General features: G+C 40.0%; 2 protein-coding genes across 7 annotated transcripts in view; both read right to left on the reverse strand.

Moving 5' to 3' along the window:
• The window catches only part of VTA1 (vesicle trafficking 1), a 45,562-nt gene extending 37,759 nt beyond the window's left edge, over positions 1-7,803 (reverse strand). For 3 of the 6 annotated variants that reach the window (XM_081094424.1, XM_081094422.1, XM_081094419.1), the window contains exon 1: positions 7,631-7,766. In XM_081094424.1, the coding sequence (XP_080950550.1) occupies positions 7,631-7,742 (112 nt within the window). In that variant the 5' untranslated portion in view covers positions 7,743-7,766. Of the gene's footprint in view, positions 1-7,630 lie in introns of all 6 variants that reach the window. The other 3 variants (XM_081094420.1, XM_081094423.1, XM_081094421.1) reach the window with 3 other exon arrangements.
• Positions 7,804-15,150: 7,347 nt separating this feature from the next.
• GJE1 (gap junction protein epsilon 1) lies at positions 15,151-18,702 on the reverse strand (the record flags this gene model as incomplete). The annotated part of the gene is given in 4 exon segments (XM_081094919.1): positions 15,151-15,312; positions 15,315-15,548; positions 17,831-18,013; positions 18,664-18,702. Coding segments are annotated over 4 exon segments (618 nt in total).
• Positions 18,703-19,506: the final 804 nt, after the last annotated feature.

Below are 19,506 nucleotides of genomic sequence, written 5' to 3' on the forward strand. Positions count from 1 at the left end.
ATTAACAAAAAAGAAAATAGCTGATTTTTACTGGCTTAGTTAAGCTTGTCTGACTGGCTTTAGAAAACCCAGTTTCTATGTGATTAACAACAACAATGAAAAATAGGCAACTAATTATTAATCCTAACATCCATATGTGTTAACATCATAGTTAGCCTTTATTTAAACAAAACTGTAATTTTTCACTTGTTGTCCAGAATTGAAATAACCATACATATTTACAACTTCCTGAAAACTGGATTTACTTTTTCTACGATCATATAAATAAATGGCTCTTAAATAACATTTATACAAGGTCATGGAAAGCCTTGTACAATGTCACCCCCTAGAGGAAACTTTTACAAACCAAACTTGAAACTTCATGTTTAGTTAATTAAGCAAATTTAAAAGGAAGAAATCTTTCTGGGTTTAGCTTTATCTACAACAGCAAATCTGATAAAATACATTATTTGTAATATAGTGTCCATGTTTAATGGGGACTCAAAATTTTTCTGGCTTCATTAAAGAGAAAAAAGAAAAAGAGAGGAATATAATGTAGAGCTCAAACCTGTCCTTCATTATTTTTGTTTGCTGTAAGACTATAGAAAAGTATCTCTTCACACATTTTAAAGTTAACATCTACTACTTTCTATCAGATATTTAAATAGGTACAAAAAATGTAACTAATATACTACATTAAATATTGAAATCTAAAAACTATACTCTTTCATCTGAAAATATAGCAAATTGGTATCTATCACAATCTATTTTAAAACACAAAAAGCTCTTTTTAAAGTCACAAATACACTGTTATATTTCATTTTAACTCATCTTCCCATTTACTTATCCTATAAAATTTTATCATAAAAAAATATTTATGGCTCTGGCCAATTGAATGTCTTCTCATAAACCAAAGGTTGCTGGTTCAATTCTTAGGGCACATGCCCTGGTTTTGGGTTCAATCCCCAGTAACAGGCCTGCAGGAGGTATCAGATCCATATTAAGCTTTCATATTGATGTTTCTGTTTCTCTCTCTCTCTCCCTTCAAAAATAAATAAATAAATAAAATAAACACAATTAAAAAAATGCACATATTTGTATACTCAAAATTCCTAACTTGCTTATCATACTTCTCTGCAAAGTGTACAAAAGCTAAAATTTAAATTAATCAAAAATTCCTGTGAGGTAAGGTGCTAGGTGTTAAAATTTTCCTTTTGAAATTAAGTTTTTATACTTATTGTAATGCATAATTGATCAAACATTAATTTTATATATCTTAATAATCATTATATACACTTCATTGACACTTCATTGACACTTCCAAAAATACTGAATATTGAAAACTTCCTAAGCAAATACTCTCAAGGTTTTATCATTCTTATTTGCCTAACTAATTCACTTCATTGTACTGATGGGGTGGTCATAATAATCTGGCCGGTCATAATAATCTGGCCACACAGTGTATAAAAGCTAAATTTTATTAGAAATGAATCTTATGCCCTAGCCGATGTGGTTCAGTGGATAGAGCATCGGCCTGTGGACAACCAAAGGGTCCTGGGTTCGATTCTAGTCAAGGACACGTACCTTGGTTGCAGGCTCCTCCCCGACCCAGGCCCTGGTCAGGGCTCATGCAAGAGGCAACCAATTGATGTGTTTCTCTCACATTGATATTTCTCTCTTTTCATCCCTCTCTCTTCTACTCTTCCTAAAAATCAAGAGAAAAGTATCCTTGGGTGAGAATTAACAAAAAACAAACAAACAAAAGAAATGCATCTTATAATGAGTCTTATAATGAGTTAAACTGCATTATTTATGAACCAATACGATTTGTCATAATGAACCATATTAGAGTATTGGTTCTGTTTCTACATTCATTTTTATTAATGTAACATGGGAGAAAATTCATTCACATAAAGCAGCAGATGAGTATGAAAGTTTTGTCATAGCAAACCACTGAATCCTTTAAATTCCTTCTGAGTATGGACTAAAAACCTTGTAATCACCTATCATCAAGTATTATCCTACCTAATAAAAGACAAAAAGGGTAATTGACCGCACCTTCGCTATGATTCCCATTGGCTAATCAGCGCCATATGTAAATTAGCCGTCACCTTTGATGGCGGCTAGTTTGCATACTGCAGGCAGGGCTGGTCAGTGCCAGACGCCATCTGGGCCCCCTGTGCGGCCGGGCTTAGGCGGCGCGATCACATCACCTAAGCCCCTCACCCAGCCGGGACCCGCATGTGCTGCCTAAGCCCAGCTGCCAGCTGGGACCCCATGGCGATCCCAGAGCAGGCAAGTGCGGAGGGCGGCTGCCCCCAGGTGGGCCTGCTCCTGGGATCGCCATGGCCATCCCAGAGCAGGAAAGTGAGGAGGGTGGGCGGCCACCAGGTGGGCCTGCTCCTGGGATCGCCATGGCGATCCCAGAGCAGGAAAGTGCTCCACAGGCAGCACCCAGCAGGGCCTGCCCCCGGTCTCTGCAGTGATCTGGTGATCCATGAGCAGGAAAGTGCAGCCTGCAGGCAGCACCCCACCCTGGCCACAGCTTAAGGGAGAGAAAAACACGCAGTGGAGGCCAGGAGCCTGAGAGATCAACACAGAGGGGCGCCTGCTCCAAGCCCCCACGGTGTGGCTGGGGGCAGGCCCCCAGCAGACACACACACTCACACTCATACACACACACACACAGCGCCTGCTCTGAGCCTCCAATGCGGCTGGGGGCAGGCCTCCAGCGGACACACACACACACACACACACACACACACACACACACACGATGCCTGCTCCGAGCCTCTGCTGCTAGACTGTGGCCGTCAGCAGGACATCCACTAAGGGCTCCCGGACTGTGAGAGTGGCAGGCTGGGCTGAGAGAACCCCACCCCACAGTGCACGAATTTCGTGCACCGGGCCTCTAGTTTTTAATAATCTCTTGGCTGACATTTCAATTAAGTCTCCCTCAAAATTTGTTTTAAAACTAGAAAAGAATTTGTCACCCCATCAGTATAGTTATTCATTTTCTCAATTCCCAGGAAGCTTATAAAAAAAAGATCTTACGCCGAAACCTGTTTGGCTCAGTGGATAGAGCGTCGGCCTGCGGACTGAAAGGTCCCAGGTTCGATTCCGGTCAAGGGCATGTACCTGGGTTGCAGGCACATCCCCAGTAGGAGATGTGCAGGAGGCAGCTGGTCGATGTTTCTCTCTCATCGATGTTTCTAGCTCTCTATCTCTCTCCCTTCCTCTCTGTAAAAAATCAATAAAATATATTAAAAAAAAAAAAAAAGATCTTACAAAGATTCATCTTTTTTTTTTTTCAGTCAGAGGCAGACACAGGATTGTGAAAACTGAAATAACATTTATTTCAGCATCCTCTGGCAAATAAATAAGTTAGCTTATCACTTGTTTTAAATGTATTTCTGAAAAAAAGCAGAACATCCCAGAGTTAAAGATATAGCTATTTAGTTAAAGGAGAATGCTTACCTTATTACATAAGACAAAACTTGATGCTAATGCCAAACCAATCAGTCAATGAGGTTTACTTTTTCAGATAAATACGACTTAATTTTCCAATTCGAATAAATACATTAACCTATATCTCCATGTGCTTCATGTCATCTGAATTCCAACTCTAAAATTTTGATAAGTCACAAAGCCCTACATGAGCTTGTTACTTGGATGAAAAAGGCAATGGCCTCGTAAGCATTTCTCCTTTGCCCCTTTTCTCCCTTACCTCAGGAATGAAATTCTTTAATAATGAAGAGAGAATGAAAAGGTAAGGTCATTTCACAAAAACTCTTTACCATTTTGGGAATTCAACACATGGCCATACTGGCTAATTTTTTTGTTTGTTTGGGTGTATTTTTATTTTGATTTTTTTAGCCTGAACAGATATGTGTATAAGAGAACTTTCCAGTGTGGTCCTTCCATGTCTTTGTCCCCACAGCTAATCCTCCCCAACCCTGTTGCATAGGACCTTGGTCCCAAACTGTCCCTCCTCACTCCTCTGGATAAAATCCAAAATGATCAAACAAAAGCTGCTAATCTCTAAGAACAATTCCCTCATCTTCTGAGATTAATCTTGACAAACTTCAGGTGACTTCCCCATTTCATTTATAAAACATAGCACCCTCTTTCCCAAATTAGAATGTTCCTTTGACATCTTTTCTCATGCCAGCATTTTGAATAAAAGCTTATTCTTTACTCTGACTGATTTTCTTCCACATGACACAGGGAAAGACAGGAAGCTCTACCTAATACCTTAATTAATGGAGGCTTCACTAATACTAGTAATTTAAATTTTTCTTTTTTATGGAACCTGGAGGTTTTCTACCTTCATCCCCAGGGTAACTTGCCCTAAAAATACTCATGATTAATAAGAGCATGTCTTTCTTCTTTAAACTAGGAGAATAGCAATTGTGAACCAGATGTGGAAAAAGAGAAAGCAGCATATTGCATTGCTACTGTAGCCAAAGGAGTCTTGTAAGAAACAGGGAGTTGAGAATTGGGAAAAGGATTCCTGTAGAATTACTTACACACAGAAGTCTGAAAAGTACTGGTTCAGCATGCCTAGAGCACAAGTTATATACCCATGAATACAGCAGCTACAGGAATTATCAGACAGCATATATGAATATAAATATATTTAAAACATTTAAAGAAATAAGAATGTTTAAGAAATATAGTAACAAAAGATTAACAGAAATGGGTAGGTCAATTTGAAAAGAAACGATAACAGAAGATCTAGAAATAAAAAAATAAAGTAGAAACACAATACCTGGGTTATACTACAGAATACCTATATGAAGATGAGCACAGACCTAAAGAAATTACACCAAATGTAGCTCAGAGAGACAAAGGGATGCAAACTCTGAAAGCATTAAGAGACAAAGAAATAAAGAAGGAAAGTGCAACACATGTGTAATCAAAATTTCAGGAGAAAATAGATAATGAATAATATGCCAAAGTCTCAAACCAGGTACTACTTACACAAAAGGAAACCAAGGACTAGAAAATCAGAATACAAATCATAGGGAAGAGGGTGGTAAACTGGCTATATTTTAAAATTAAGAACTTTTGAACATCAAAGGACTTTATGGAATGAACTCGGAGGAGACATTTGCAATGCATACAACAAAGGAATAATATCTAGATTATTAACACATATGGTGAAATAGAATGGTCAAAAGCAATAAATAATATTTCAATAGGAAATCACAAATGATTAATTAACATATGAAAAGATGCTCAATCTCATTAAGACTCAATGAATTGCAAATTTTGCTCCAATGACACACCATTTCATGTCCACCAGACTGGCAAAAATTTAAAAGTCTAATAACATCAAACATGGTGGGTATGTTCATTTTATTATTCCTTAAATTGCCCACACCCACTATATATGTTCTTTAATAAGCATATGTTTCACTAAAAAATATTTTTAAGTTGGATTTAGCAATAAAAATGTTTGTTCTTGACCCTGCTGAGCGCAGTTTCAGTGAAATAATGGGCATGAAAACCAGATTTCAATGGGCTGATAAGATTCTATGGCAGCCGTGGGCAAACTACGGCCTGAGGGCCGGATCGGCCCTTTTGAAATGAATAAAACTAAAAAAAAAAACAAAAAAAAAAAACCGTACCCTTTTATGTAATGATGTTTACTTTGAATTTATATTAGTTCACACAAACACTCCATCCATGCTTTTTAAGAACCCATTGTGGCCCTCGAGTCAAAAAGTTTGCCCACTCCTGTTCTATGGGATAAGGTTGTAAAAACAACTACAGGCAGTTATTTCAAGCTAATCTTTGAGGTTGGGCACACAGGAAAGCAACTTTAGGAGAATGTCACAATGAGAATTTCTCTTATTTTTTAAATGAAGGAAACTGGGGTAAGTTTAGAAAGAAATGGTGAGAGGGAGAGGATAATGACACAGGAAATAAAGGGTCCCTGGGTAGTCACAAAGGCATACAACACAGAGCCCATGAATAGGGATTAGTTTCAGACATGGACTATAGCTCCTATTTCATTGTTGTAAGCAATTACCTCTTTGTCCACATCACATCATTTTTCTCCTTACTCTATCTAACCACTCCAGTTACAATGGCTGCCTGATCCTCCTTCAACAGCACTCCCTCAGAACTTTTGTACATGTTATTCCTGCTATGGAGAAAAGAGAACACTGTTTGCCAGATGGGGAAAAGCCTGTTTTCATTCAAGTCTTTGCTCAGATATGAACTCACTGAAGCAGTTAACGGACCACTTTGAAAGTGACATTTCTTCTGCGCTCCCTACCACCCTGCTCCTGGTACTCCTATTCTCTTCCCCTGCTTTATCTTTCTCCATAACCTTCTACATAATATACTCATCATATTGTTTAATCTCTCCATCCCACTGCATGCAAACTTCATGAATGCGGGGAACTGTAGCCACAGTGCCTGGTAATGCTTGACATAGGTACAAGCTCAATATAAATACACGCTGAATGAGTGATTAATGGTCCCTGCTTGAGGAACCGGGTAAGTATTCAACTGAAATCATACTGTAAGATTTGAACAAAATGAGGCAAAGCCTAGAGAGTATTCAACTTACTGACTACAGAATAGGTGACATCTGGGTTATATTTTTAACCATTTGGAATTTGCCAAGTGGAGAATAAAAGGTAGATGCTCCCAGGTGAAGAACATGGAGGTTCGAAAGGGCCTTGCACATGTGAGAAATGAAAATGGGTACGCCTGGACTACAGCAGGGTGACAGAGGACCAGATTTCAGCCAGCTTTAGTAACAGTCACAACAGAGGACACCTTATGTGGAGCTTAACTCTAAAAGTCCTTTTCAAGAGATTTACAGTCGCCAGGTTACTTATGTGCAATAAAGTTGGAGTACGGGATCTAAAATAAAATGGACATAACACTACTAGAACTACTCTCTTGACTGCGAAGGAAAAATGTTTGAACAATTTAAAGCCGTGCTTCCTTTGCATCGACTGTACATTACAAGTATGACAATCAACCAAAGCGAGAATGTTGCTACCAAACGTCTAAATCGCAGTATTAAGACGACAAATTCTCACTGGTGGGAGAGAGCAGTTTGGATGCAGAAGTGGGAATGGTAAACTCAAAACGCTTGTGTTGTGGCAGATACTCTCCATTTAACCATGTCTGAGTCCTTGACCTGGTTTGCATTTGTCATAATTAACCTGCACTTACGGCTATGTTTACAAAATTAGTCTGTATTCCTTTTGTCCACATCGCTACTGTCTTTGGGACGCTCACCACCTTCGCTACTCCAGTTCAATTGCTCAGCTACCCCGGTTATTGTCAGGCTTCCCTGGCGGAGATCAGAGGCTTGTGAGTGTGCACACAGACAAAACACAAACAAAAACACCTTCGGGCAGTCTGTTTCAGTGTTCACGAGGCCAAGGAGTCAGTTTAGGAATAGGCCTAAAACAGGAGGGACGGTGGACACCACGGTGCTTCTGCAGTTTTGCCTTGGCAGGGCCTGCACGGGGGCAGAGCAAAGGTCGGGACCCCGCGGGAGGAGGGGGCACAGGTTAGAAATCCAGTCCGAAGCCAGGAGGCGGGGCCTGCCCCTAGGACCCCAGAGAGGCGTGTGGGCCCCAGGAGGGACGGAAGGCCGCGGCGACTCGGGAAAACTCACAGTAATAGGCTACAACGGGGTCCCGCTTGTCATGCTCCTGAGCCGTCCTCAGATGATGCTGTATGCTCTTGAACTGTGGGGGCAGCGGGGGCAGCGGGGCCAACGCAGCCATCTCCACGCCAACACTTCCCACTTCCTACTCGCGCGCCGCCGGGACTTCCGCTTCCGCGGGGAGGTCACGCGCACGAGCGCGCACGGCAAGTCCCGCCCACTCTCCCGTTGCTGAGCAACAAGTCAACGACGGGTTTCCAGCCGGAAACCATCTCAGTGCGCTTGGCTCGGGAGAAAGTCTGAGAGACACCAGCGCTCTCTCCTGGTGGGAAGGAGGAGAATGTTTGTCTTGCTTTAACTTCTGTTGGTGGTGGTCACAGGCCCCATCACCCCTTCTATGGCAGAAGGAAGGATAGAAAGGGAAAAAAAACAAAATAAGGTTTATTGATTTGAAAAAAAGTATAAAGGCGTGAATTGCCCTTGGGACCTTTGAGAGGTGATACATTTCTGTTGTTTATAAGCTATGCAGACGGTGGTCTTTTCTTATAGCGGCCCAAACAAACAAAGCCATTATGATTTCTTTTCTCTTACTCCCACTATCCTGACTTTCCAGTCAGAAGTTGCTGGATTGGTAGAGAAATTAATGAAGCAAAGCAGAGTGGGTGAACCATAAATGTCTTTCTCTGTCTTATGACTTCTCATTTATTCTCTTTGTATTACTTCTTGATTCTCAACTGTGGTTGTCCTTAAAGATCATCTCAGAAGTTTTCTTAAAGATTCATATCTAGGTCCCACCACAAGGCATTCAGATTTAATTGTGCTGGGTTGGATCCTAAATATCAGCACAGTGGGGCCTTGACTTACGAGTTTAATTTGTTCTGTGACGGAGCTCGTAACTCAAATTACTCGTATGTCAAATCAGTTGTCACCATTACAATGACACGTGATGCTGGGCTGATGGTGTGGCGTTCACTGTGACGTTTGCTGTGCCAACTAGCGGTGGGGTATCTGAAGCTGGCTCGTAACCCGAATTTTAGCTCGCAATTCAAAGCAAAAAATCGGCTGAGAGACGGCTCATATCTCGAAAAACTCGTTGGTCGGGACACTCGTAAGTCAAGGCCCCATTGTATTTTGAAAAAGTCTTCAAGAAATTTTAATGGAATATCTAGGGTTGAGGACAAATGCCCTAGTGAATCACCAGCACACACCTGATTCTACAAGCCTTCCCTACTCTTTTCAAGCCAGACCTTCTGTCTTGATTGCCTCGGACAAAGAGTGTACTTACTGCTATTGAGATTAAGGTGAAATAGGATTTGTTTCACCTCATCTCCACCACAACAAAGTAATGATAACTAGTGAGCATTTATTGAAGATCTATGTACCATACATGTTTCTAGGAGCTTTATATCAACTCAATTTTTATCACAACCCTATGAGGAAGGTAGTGTTATCATTTTCATCGTTTTACAGATGAGAAAAATAGGACATAAGATGTATATAACTTGTACTAGGGCACAGCCAGTAAGTATGAGTGTTCAACATTAAAATCCAGGTACTTTAGTTTCAGAGCCTGTGAACCTAGCCACTACTACTTGACTTGAATGGCTCTCTAGACCAAAAATACATTCTTGTGTTTTGTCTTTTCTCCATTTTATATTACATCCAAAAAAGACAAGTGTTTCTCTTCCTTTCTGGTGAAAGCTGCAGCTTTCTGCTATTTTCCTAATCACTCCCTTCAGGAATGGAGGTTGCTCAAGGTCCCTTTCTCAATTGCATACATTCTAGGAGAAGAGGAACAAAGTATCCAATTAATTGAAATGGTTAGAATTGGATTTTACTCCACCTGCCAACACATGATCTTTTTTCCTAAGCACCATACTACCGTCAGTAGAGAATAATTGATATGAGTGGGGAAATTAACATAGATAACTGTTAGCCTAATAATACATTGAAATTATGCTATGAGTCAAAATAAGTATGAACAACATTAGGTTGGGTTTTCCTGTTGATATTTTACAGTAAAGAATTCACTATGATATTTTACTATGAAGAAAAAGATCAACTTTCCTTTGCTGAAAAATCTAACATTACCCTTCAGGATGGAGGTAGAATCTTGGCCAGTGAGGAGAGGGCAGAGATGGGTTTCATGGCAACCACAGGAAGAAGAAAAAGGAGTGATACTTGAACTGACAGGTGTTTTGATAGAAAAAAAGTAAATGTTTTGCATCACTCCCTAGACTCCAGTGTATGTGAGATCATCTCACAGCAAAACTTTATGTTCCAATTGTGGTCACAACTATTTTGGTGGCAAATGACAGGACTCAATCAATGTAATCAGAAAATATATATCCATTGCTGTATCTTTGGGGTACACTGTATATGGTAGAAATTTGGGTTCCAGTACCATGAGACTCACATTCTATTAGTTAGAGATAGTTTTTTTCCTTAAAAGTTCCTGCAAAAGACTGAAAGAGAAGACCCTGATGACTTGGCCAGGCCTATTTAAACATTCATGGCTGGGTCAGGACTGGAGGTAAAAATTACAGTTTATTTTTTCAACATGCATATCTTGTTTTCCAGCATAATTGAATTATGTTAGTGAATTAAAAACAAAAACAAAATCGCACAACTATATATTTGTAGAACTAATTGTAATCTTTTAGTATGACTGTAACCAGTATACCTATCCCATACCAACCGCACACTGTTTGGCTTACTGTACTGTTATAGTAAGTCTTGAGAGTACATAGTGTGAGTCATCTACTTTTAGTTTGCTTTTTCAAAACTGGGTTGGCTATTCCAAGTCCTTTGTATTTTTATATAAATTTTCAAAGCATCTTGTTAATTTCTACAAAAGCTGGCTGAGATTTTTGACTTGAATTGTATGGGAACTATAGATCAATTTGGAGTGGCTGGAGTTATAAAAGATTAAGTCTTTCAAATCATGACTGTGGTTTATTGTTCTACTTATTTAAAGCATCTTTAATTTCTTTCAGCATTGTTTTGTAGTTTTTATTGTACAAATCTAGAACATCTATTGTGAAATCTATCCCTATGTGTTTCACATTTTTGAATAATATTTCAAATGACATTTTAAAAAATTTAAATTTCATTCCTTATTAATCTACAGATATATTAATCTTTATAAATTTAATTATTTATTCTAATACCTTTTTGTACATTCTTTAGAATTTACTATGTACATGTTTATTTCTGTAAAAATACTATTTTCTAATATGTATATCTTGTATTTTTTGTTACATTTACTAATAAGTATAAATTCAAAATATATGTTTATTTTGTTTTTATTTTGTCTTGACCTCTAGTTTTAATGTTAACCAGAAGTGGTAAAAGTGCACATCCTTGCCTTTTTCCACAATTATAGGAGAAATTGTTCATCCTTCCACTATTAAGTGAGATGTTGCATATAGAATTTCTCAGATACTTTTTATTTAATTTACATGGTTACCTCTTTAAAAAATATATCTTTATTGATTTCATAGAGGAAGGGAGAGGGAGAGAGAGATAGAAACATCAATGATGAGAGAGAATCATTGATTGGCTGGCTGCCTCCTGCACACCCCACACTGGTGATTGAGCCTGCAACCCAGGCATGTGCCCTGACCAGGAATCAAACTGTGAACTCCGGGGCTCCTCGATGGATTGCTCCAAAGAGGTAGGCCAGAGCCGGGGAGGCCTGCGGACCTCCCCGTGCCTGCAGATCCCCAGGCCGGGCCCATGGCGGAGGAGCCTCTCTGAGCACCTGTGAACCCCCAGTGCAGGCACGCAGAGAGGCCTCTCTGCCGCGCCCCGCCCCTATCCCCCGCGCTGCAAGTCCCTGCCCACCTGCGCCTGCTGCACACTCAGCCTGCTGATCAGTCATTACTGTGTCAACATCCCGACCAATTTGCACATTACCGTATTATTAGTATAGCTATACATATAATATATTAGCTGTATTACAATTGCTAATATATTTTTGCTAAGAATTTTTAAAATCAGTGTTAAATGATTATTCATTAAATGAAATGGCAAATATTCCCTTCTAATTCCTAAGAGATTGTGGAGTATTATTTCTTCTTTACACATTTGATGGAATTCTCCACTGAAGCTATGTGGGCCTGGCATTTTCTTTGTGGAAACACTTTTAATTGTTTTCATATTTAATTTCTTTAATATTTTCAAGAATATTCATATTTCCTAGTTATTGTAGAATAAGTTTTTAGCAATCAGTGCCGTTCAAGGAATTGCTCCTTTTTATCTAAATATCAAACTTATTGGTATGACATTGTTCATATGGTGTTCTCTTGCAATCATCTTAATGTTCTGTTGTGATGGGCCTTTTTTCATTTATGAAATGTCTAATTTTCATGTTCTCCTTTAATAGCTCAATCACTCTACTGAGAAGGTCTTCTGTTTTACTGATCTTTTCAAAGAACCAGCTTTTTGTTTGATTTTTCTCTATTGCTTGCAGTGTTCTATTTTGTGCTGTTATTTTTACTTTCCTCCTGTTTAATTTCTAATTTGAAATCCTAATGTGCAATGTGATGATGTGGGGAAGTGAGACCGTTAGGAGGAGGTTAGGCATGAAGGTGAGTCTCTATGAGTGGGATCTGTGTCCTTATAAAGGGGACCCCGGAGAGCTCTTTTACCTTCTTTCCACCTTGTGAAAGTACAATGGCAAATATGTAACCAGAAGAGAGCTCTCACCAGAACCTGGCCATGCTGCCACCCTGACTTCAGAGATTCAGCCTTCAGAACGATGAGCAATAAATTTATTTTGTTTATAAGCCATCCAGTCTGGCTACCTTGCTATAGCAACCCAAGTGTAATAAAACTCTTTTCTGTTTGAGGATGAGATTAAAGATTGTGAGAATGGTGGAAGAATAATATTTCTGAAACACCAAAGGAGAATTTGATAGAGCTCTCAGAAAGGCTTTATTTTTAGAAATGGGGCAATATTAGCCCTTCAGTGAGGGCTACACCGGTTCCCACCTAATAAAGCTTAAAAAAATCACAAAAGAAAAACTGTTTCCAAGTAACTTAACTGTGCCTCAGAATAAAGTTTAAGTATACTTATGGAACACAAAAATATCTCCAGCATTCAACAAAGTCAAACGCCCATTCTGGGATCCAATAAAAAATTACCAGCCTTCCAACAGTGCAGGGAAATATTACTCAATATGAAGACATTTTTGTGTGTGCGAGGATTGGTGGTAGCAGACTACCTTGGGGCAGGCAATAAAGTGTGCATTATCTTTAATGAATTTAAAAATAAGAATGAAATGGACTGAACATTGTTGCTATTTATTAGCACGAGGGGCTAGGGATTCTAGACAAAGACAGTGAATAAATATTCCTTCTCTCTGAGTGGGCTATTTCTATCAGCCAACCCTCTTGTTATGCCACTGACCCTCCCACTAGAATATGACCTCATAAAGGTACTAAATCTTTCTTATCTTTGTATATGAACTCTCAATGTAGCAAATGGTAAATGATACTCAGCAGCTATTTGTTGAATGTTGGTAAGCTGGATTTTTCTCCTGTGTACTCATGTAAAGAAAGCCTCAAGAATTTAAAAATCCTAAATCTAGAAATTCGTGACATCAAACATAGGCTGAATAATACTGAGGGAAAGATTGAAAACCTCAGTAATTGACTGACTCTACTTATTTCTCTAATAAGGCACCAGTAGAAGGCAGTCATACATAAAGATTTTAAATTACACCAAATGAAGATGATTATTGGTAAGGCAGACAGATAAAAAGAAATGCACTGAATTGATATAAAATTGTCTTTGAAATAATTTCATGGCTATTTTGAAAGTCTAATGTAATATAAATATAATTTTCCATTTCAATAATCTTGAATATAGAAGTGATAGTTATAACTATGAGCACAGAGATTTTAATTTATTTCAACAAGAAACAAGAAAGCCTTGCACAATATTTTACATACCATTTTTATTTATTTGGAGGCTATATTACCATATCATTTAATGTTAAAAATTTCAAGAAAACAGTAGCGTATAATATCAAAAATGTAATTGCCACATTTCTTCAAGTCAGTGATCAAATATAGAATGACTCTTTTAATAATTAACTCACAACTTTTGTGCTTAAATAAGTTATACTTTACATGACTGCAAATATAATCATATCCTTAAGTTTAAACTCATGGCTCAGTGGAAAGAGAGATAACTTCAGAGTTAGGAGATCTGAATTCCAGTATGATTGTGTGAATTTGGGCCCATGTATTAACCTCCTTGAGCCAAAATTTTTCACTTTGTATAAAAGGGATAATAAAAGTTTCTCTATCCACAAAATACTGTGTCTATTAAGATATTGTATGTCAGAGAACTCTATAAAGTACTATTTGTTAAATATATCTTTATTGTTGAAAGTATTACAAATGTCCCCCTTTCTTTCCCCATTGACCCCCTCCAATCTACACCCCCTAACCAGGTCTTCACCCCACTATTGTCTGTGTCCATGGACTATGCATATCTTATATAATAAAAGCCTAATATGCTAAGTGTCTGATCTTCCGGTCAGCCATTCAACCAATCAAAGCATAATATGCTAATGATATGCTAAGGCTGCTCAACTGCTTGTTATGACATGCACTGACCACCAGGGGGCAGAAAGTTGACCGGTCAACCAGTCACTATGATGTGCACTGATCACCAGGGGGATATGCTCTGACTGGTAGGTGAGCTTGCTGCTGGGTTCCAGCCAATTGGGACTGAGTGAGATAGGCTGGACATACCCTGAAACCCTCCCGCAGCCCCTCCATGGCTGGCCAACCTCCATGTCCCTCCTTGGCCCCAATTGTGCACCACTGGAGTCCCTTGGCATGGCCTACATCCTCTTGCAATCTGGGACCCCTTGGGGGATTTTGGAGAGCAGGTTTGGGCCCGATCCCGCAGGCCAGGCTGAGAGACCCCACTGGTGCACGAATTTGTGCACCAGGCCTCTAATATGCTTATAAGTTCCCTGGTTGACCTCTCTCTACCCCCCATGCCCAGCCCCACCTTCCCTCTGAGATTTGACAGACTGTTCCATACTTCTATGTCTCTGGATCTATTTTGTTCATCAGTTTATTTTGTTCATTAGATTCCACATATGAGTGAGATCATGTGATATTTATCTTTCTCTGACTGGCTTATTTTGCTTAGCATAATACTCTCCAGATCCCTCCATGCTGTCCTAAAGAGTAAGAGATCCATCTTCTTTAAAGCTGCATAGTATTCCATAGTGTAAAAGTAGTGGTTAGACAAGTTAACATTAGTTCTATGTATATTATCTAATGCATGACAAAATTAAAATAGACTGAAATATTTGTTCAAGAATTCCTGCCTTAGAAGTTAGCATTATATTTTATACTAAACATACATCTTGGACACACTGAGGTATATTGAAAGAATAAATATTTATGTTTGATATAGAGGCACTCACTGAATAAGGTAAAAATAAATTACAATGATTGATCAATAACTGTGGTATGATAGCAATTAATCAACCTCTGGGTCACTGCTTAATTAGAAAGCATAGTCTTCTAAAAATGATCTCAAAAACCTCAGCAACACATAATACCATGGTAATTACAGTAAATGTGTACATTGCAATGAGAAAGATGGTCTTCTCAAAGTGATCTGGCACCATGAATTTTATAATAGTAAACTTCCCCCCCCCAGAGATCCAGCATCACACAGGTAGAGAGGCGTGACTTGGAAACCAAAGAGGTGAATCTGAAGCCAAAATGATATCACCTCTAGACTGATTCTTACTAAAACAGAGACGATATAAACCACAGCGTAGATGGGCTTTTGAAGAATGCATTCTTGACTGATGCTTTTAAATGCAGCATAAAGATGGAAAGTAGCACCAGGAACCAAGACAATCACTAGTTGTAGTGCCCAAAATACCTAAAATATGTCAGAAATATCTTAGTCAAATCAATCAACATATAACCAAAATACACTTTAAAAATCCATTGATTATCAAGAGTGGTTAACTTAAGAATTCCAAGTTTCATAAGTCTTATAAGCAATAAAAATAATATAATGAAGGTAATAACGAAGAACATATCTCTTTTAATTAATAAATTAAATTGTGAAAATGTAGTCATATTATACTATCATCACCTACCAATCTACACTAATAAAAGAGAAACATGGTAATTGGCGTACGACCGCTACCCTTCCCATTGGCTAATCAGGGCAATATGCAAATTAACTGTCAGCCAAGATGGCAGCCGGCACCCAGGCAGCTTGAAACTAACATGAGGCTTGCTTGCTATAGTGACGGAGGACTCCAACGTTCCCCGCCTGCAGCTGCAGGCCTCTGAGTCTGCAGTTTCAAACATTGTAACAAATACAGACACTAAACAAAACTCCAGAAACCAGCTTTCAGCCAGCTGGGATCTCAGAGCTGGAGTTGATACAGAGTTTCGAGAACTGAAACAAACCAGATAGCTGCTTTCATTAGCGGAGGCCTAAGAGCTGGGGCCTCAGAGCTAAAGCTGGCCCAGAATAAAAAAAAAAAAAAAAAAAAAAAAAAAAAAAAAAAAAAAAAAAAAAAAAAAAAAGAGCAGTTGGGAGCTTCAGTCCCAATCTGAAAACAGCCCTCAGCCCCTCACCCAGACTGGCCAGGCACCCCAGTGGGGACCTCCACCCTGAAGGGTGTGTGACCAGCTGCAAACAGCCATCATCCCCTCATCCAGGCTGGCCAAGCACCCAAGTGGGGACCCCCACCCTGATCCAGGACACCCTTCAGGGCAAACCAGCCAGCCCCCACCCGTGCACCAGGCCTCTATCCTATATAGTAAAAGGGTAAAATGCCTCCCAGCACCGGGATCAGCGGAACCTCGAGGCCTCCCAGCACCGGGAACAGGGTGACAGGGAGCAGCGCCCAAACCCCTTGATAGCCCTGTGGCTCTGTGTGTGACAGGGGGCGGGGCCACAACCTCCCTATCTGCCCTGCTCTGTTCGTGACAGGGGAAGGTGCCCCAACCTCCTGATCAGCCCTGCTCTGTGCCTGATATGGGGGAGCTCCCCAACCCCCTGATCGCCCCGCAGCTCTGTGTATGACGGTGCGGCGCCCCAACCGCCCCCCCACCCCCCACGGGCCCTGCTCTGTGTGTGACAGGGTAGAGCCATAACCTCCCCATCGGCCCTGCCCTGAGTGTGAGAGTGGCGGCGCCCCAACCCCCGATCGGACCTGCTCTGTGGGTGATAGAGGGTGGCGCCCCAACACCCTGATCCAGCCTGCTCTGTGTGTGACAGGGGGCGGTGCTCCAACTCCCCTATCGGCCCTACTCTGTTTGTGACAGGGCGGAGCTCCTCAACCCCCTGATGGGCCCTGCTCTGTGGGTGACAGAGGGGAGCTCCCCAACCCCCCTGATGGGCCCTGCTCTGTGCGTGACAGTGGGGAGCTCCCCAACCCCCTGATCGACCCTGCTCTGTGCATGACAGGGTAAGGAGCCCCAACCCCCCGATGGGTACTGCTCTATGAGTGACAGGGGGCAGCGCCCCAACCCCCTCATTGGCCCTGCTCTGTGCGTGACAGGGGTTGGCGCCGCAACCTCCCCATCGACCCTGCCTTGAGTGTGACAGGCGGCGGTGCCCCAACCCCCCAATGGGCCCTACCCTGAGCATGACTGAGGGTGGCATTGCAACCTCCCGATCCGCCCTGCTCTGTGCATGATAGGGGGCGGCACCCCACCTCCCCAATAGGCCCTGCTCTGAGCCTGACCAGGGGCTATACCTAGGGATTGGGCCTGCCCTCTGCCACCTGGGTGGCATCAGGGTGTTATCTCCTGAGGGGTCCCAGACTCAAGAGGGCACAGGCCAGGCTGAGGTACCCGCCCTTCCCCCCCCCCCCCCCGAGTGCACAAATTTTTGTGCACCGGGTCTCTAGTTATCTAATATTGTTGAAATACTTTATTTTAGTAGCTATGTAATTTCCATTTTCTAATTACAGGCCTGGAGTATAATTTTAACATCAGTAGATAATAAAATGTTGGAAGAAACTCTCAATCAACTCAAATTAATTTACCTGAAATAAACAACTGGTTAAAAACAGTAATAATTCTAGAAATTATACCTATTAAGGTATTTTTAATTTCATTATGGCATTAATTTATATTTAAAAGGAAACAATTTTATCTGGTGTAGAGTAAGGCTTATGGGCACACAGAAAAACTTACTTGTGGAGTGACTGGCTTGAACTGATTGTAACAGAACAGGTTTATTTCTCTCCTGTCTGGATCACAGCTGAAGTGCAAAGCCTCATTCCCATAGACTGCAAAGCCTAACACCCCAAGAAAGAACATTCGGATGGATCCAAAGAAAAGGGTGTGGAATTGACCAATCACAGTTGGAGGCTTCACCTATTATAGTTTTAGGAGAAAAAGAATCTTTTGAAAACAAACATTAAAGGAGGACATTTTAAAGGTTTTTATTCATTGTCACATTTTTTAAAATTTAAGATTCATAAAGTTTTGAGGCAAGAAAGAACCTTAAAGATCATCAAGCCCAATGCAAATCCTGTATTATGAGATTTCACCCCTTTTCACTCTGAAAATATGAAGGGCAACAGTGACATGTTACTAATCAAATGTATAATTTTGGAAATACTTAAGAAGCTTAAAATTCAATTAATATCCCTAATCCTTTTGTAATAAAATCAAGAAAATGTTAGAATATCTAGGACCTCTTTTGGAAAAGTAAATAACAAATCTAATAATAAACTCATACACTAACTTAACAACCAAATAATGTTTATGTAGTTTTCATTATAGTCTATTTCCTACTACTTTATTGAATTGCAAGACAGTGAGCTACTTTAAACACCAACAGCTAAAAGTACTTCCTCAAATATCCTAATTATAGTTTTAAATTCAGAATATTTTGAAGTATATGGTTAACCTTTATATTACTCTCCATATATGTAGAGGAACTTATTATTCATTGACAAAAGAATCGTGTTAAAATACACAGACTGGACTAATACATTTTTTAAAATTTGTATAATACTTACACATCCTTCATAGAAGTTTTTGATGTAATTTAGAGACATGTCTCAGGAGATGTTAGCCTCGCATCCCTGTAGGTTAATTCTTGACCCACATTGCCAAGTTTGCTTCTGCCAGAGTCAAACTCATGTTGTGTCACGACTTTTACAGCAGAAATCTCTTATCACTGCACATTTCTTTCCCCTCCTCCTTCTTTTCTGTGTTTTTTTTTTTTTTACCCCCATAGATCTCTGGGGCCCCAGTCAAATTTCCTATCTCTGTCCCAAAACAAAGAAACAACAGCCTAGGGCATGTGGTCAATCTAATAATAATGCCTTGATTTACACTGTCAGCACAGCCAGCCAGACAGAAGTGCCAGCAAAGCAGTAAGCCAGACTGACAAGGGCCCCAAGCATTCAATGCTTCTCAATTACCTGAGAATTGCTCAAATGTAAATCAGCGAACTGTGGCTTATAATTTTCTAAAAAATATATCATGACCTATCATTATTATTTTGGCTTTCATTTATATGTGTCTGAACAAATAAGTACAAGGAAATATTCTTGATTCCATTCTTGTTTTCTTCCATGGAATAGACCTAATTTCTGGGAAGTTTAAGAAATTATAATATAAGTTATGATAGTTATTACTTCACTAACTATTACTGATGTATTGCTATATTTTTCTTTTGGCTAAATGCTTACCACAGATATGGGAAAATCTGAAGTTAGAGCTCTGTTCTAAGGAAAAAGATAGGGTACTGCTAACTAGGATGAGACCAGGATCTAGCAGAAATCATGTGAATAATTCCCCTTCTTTTGCCTTTCAGTAGATATACATCATCTGCTAGACGTTGTTATGGGTGCTGA

This window comes from Myotis nattereri, assembly GCF_964212035.1.
Source record: "Myotis nattereri genome assembly, chromosome: 6".
Taxonomy (NCBI): domain Eukaryota; kingdom Metazoa; phylum Chordata; class Mammalia; order Chiroptera; family Vespertilionidae; genus Myotis; species Myotis nattereri.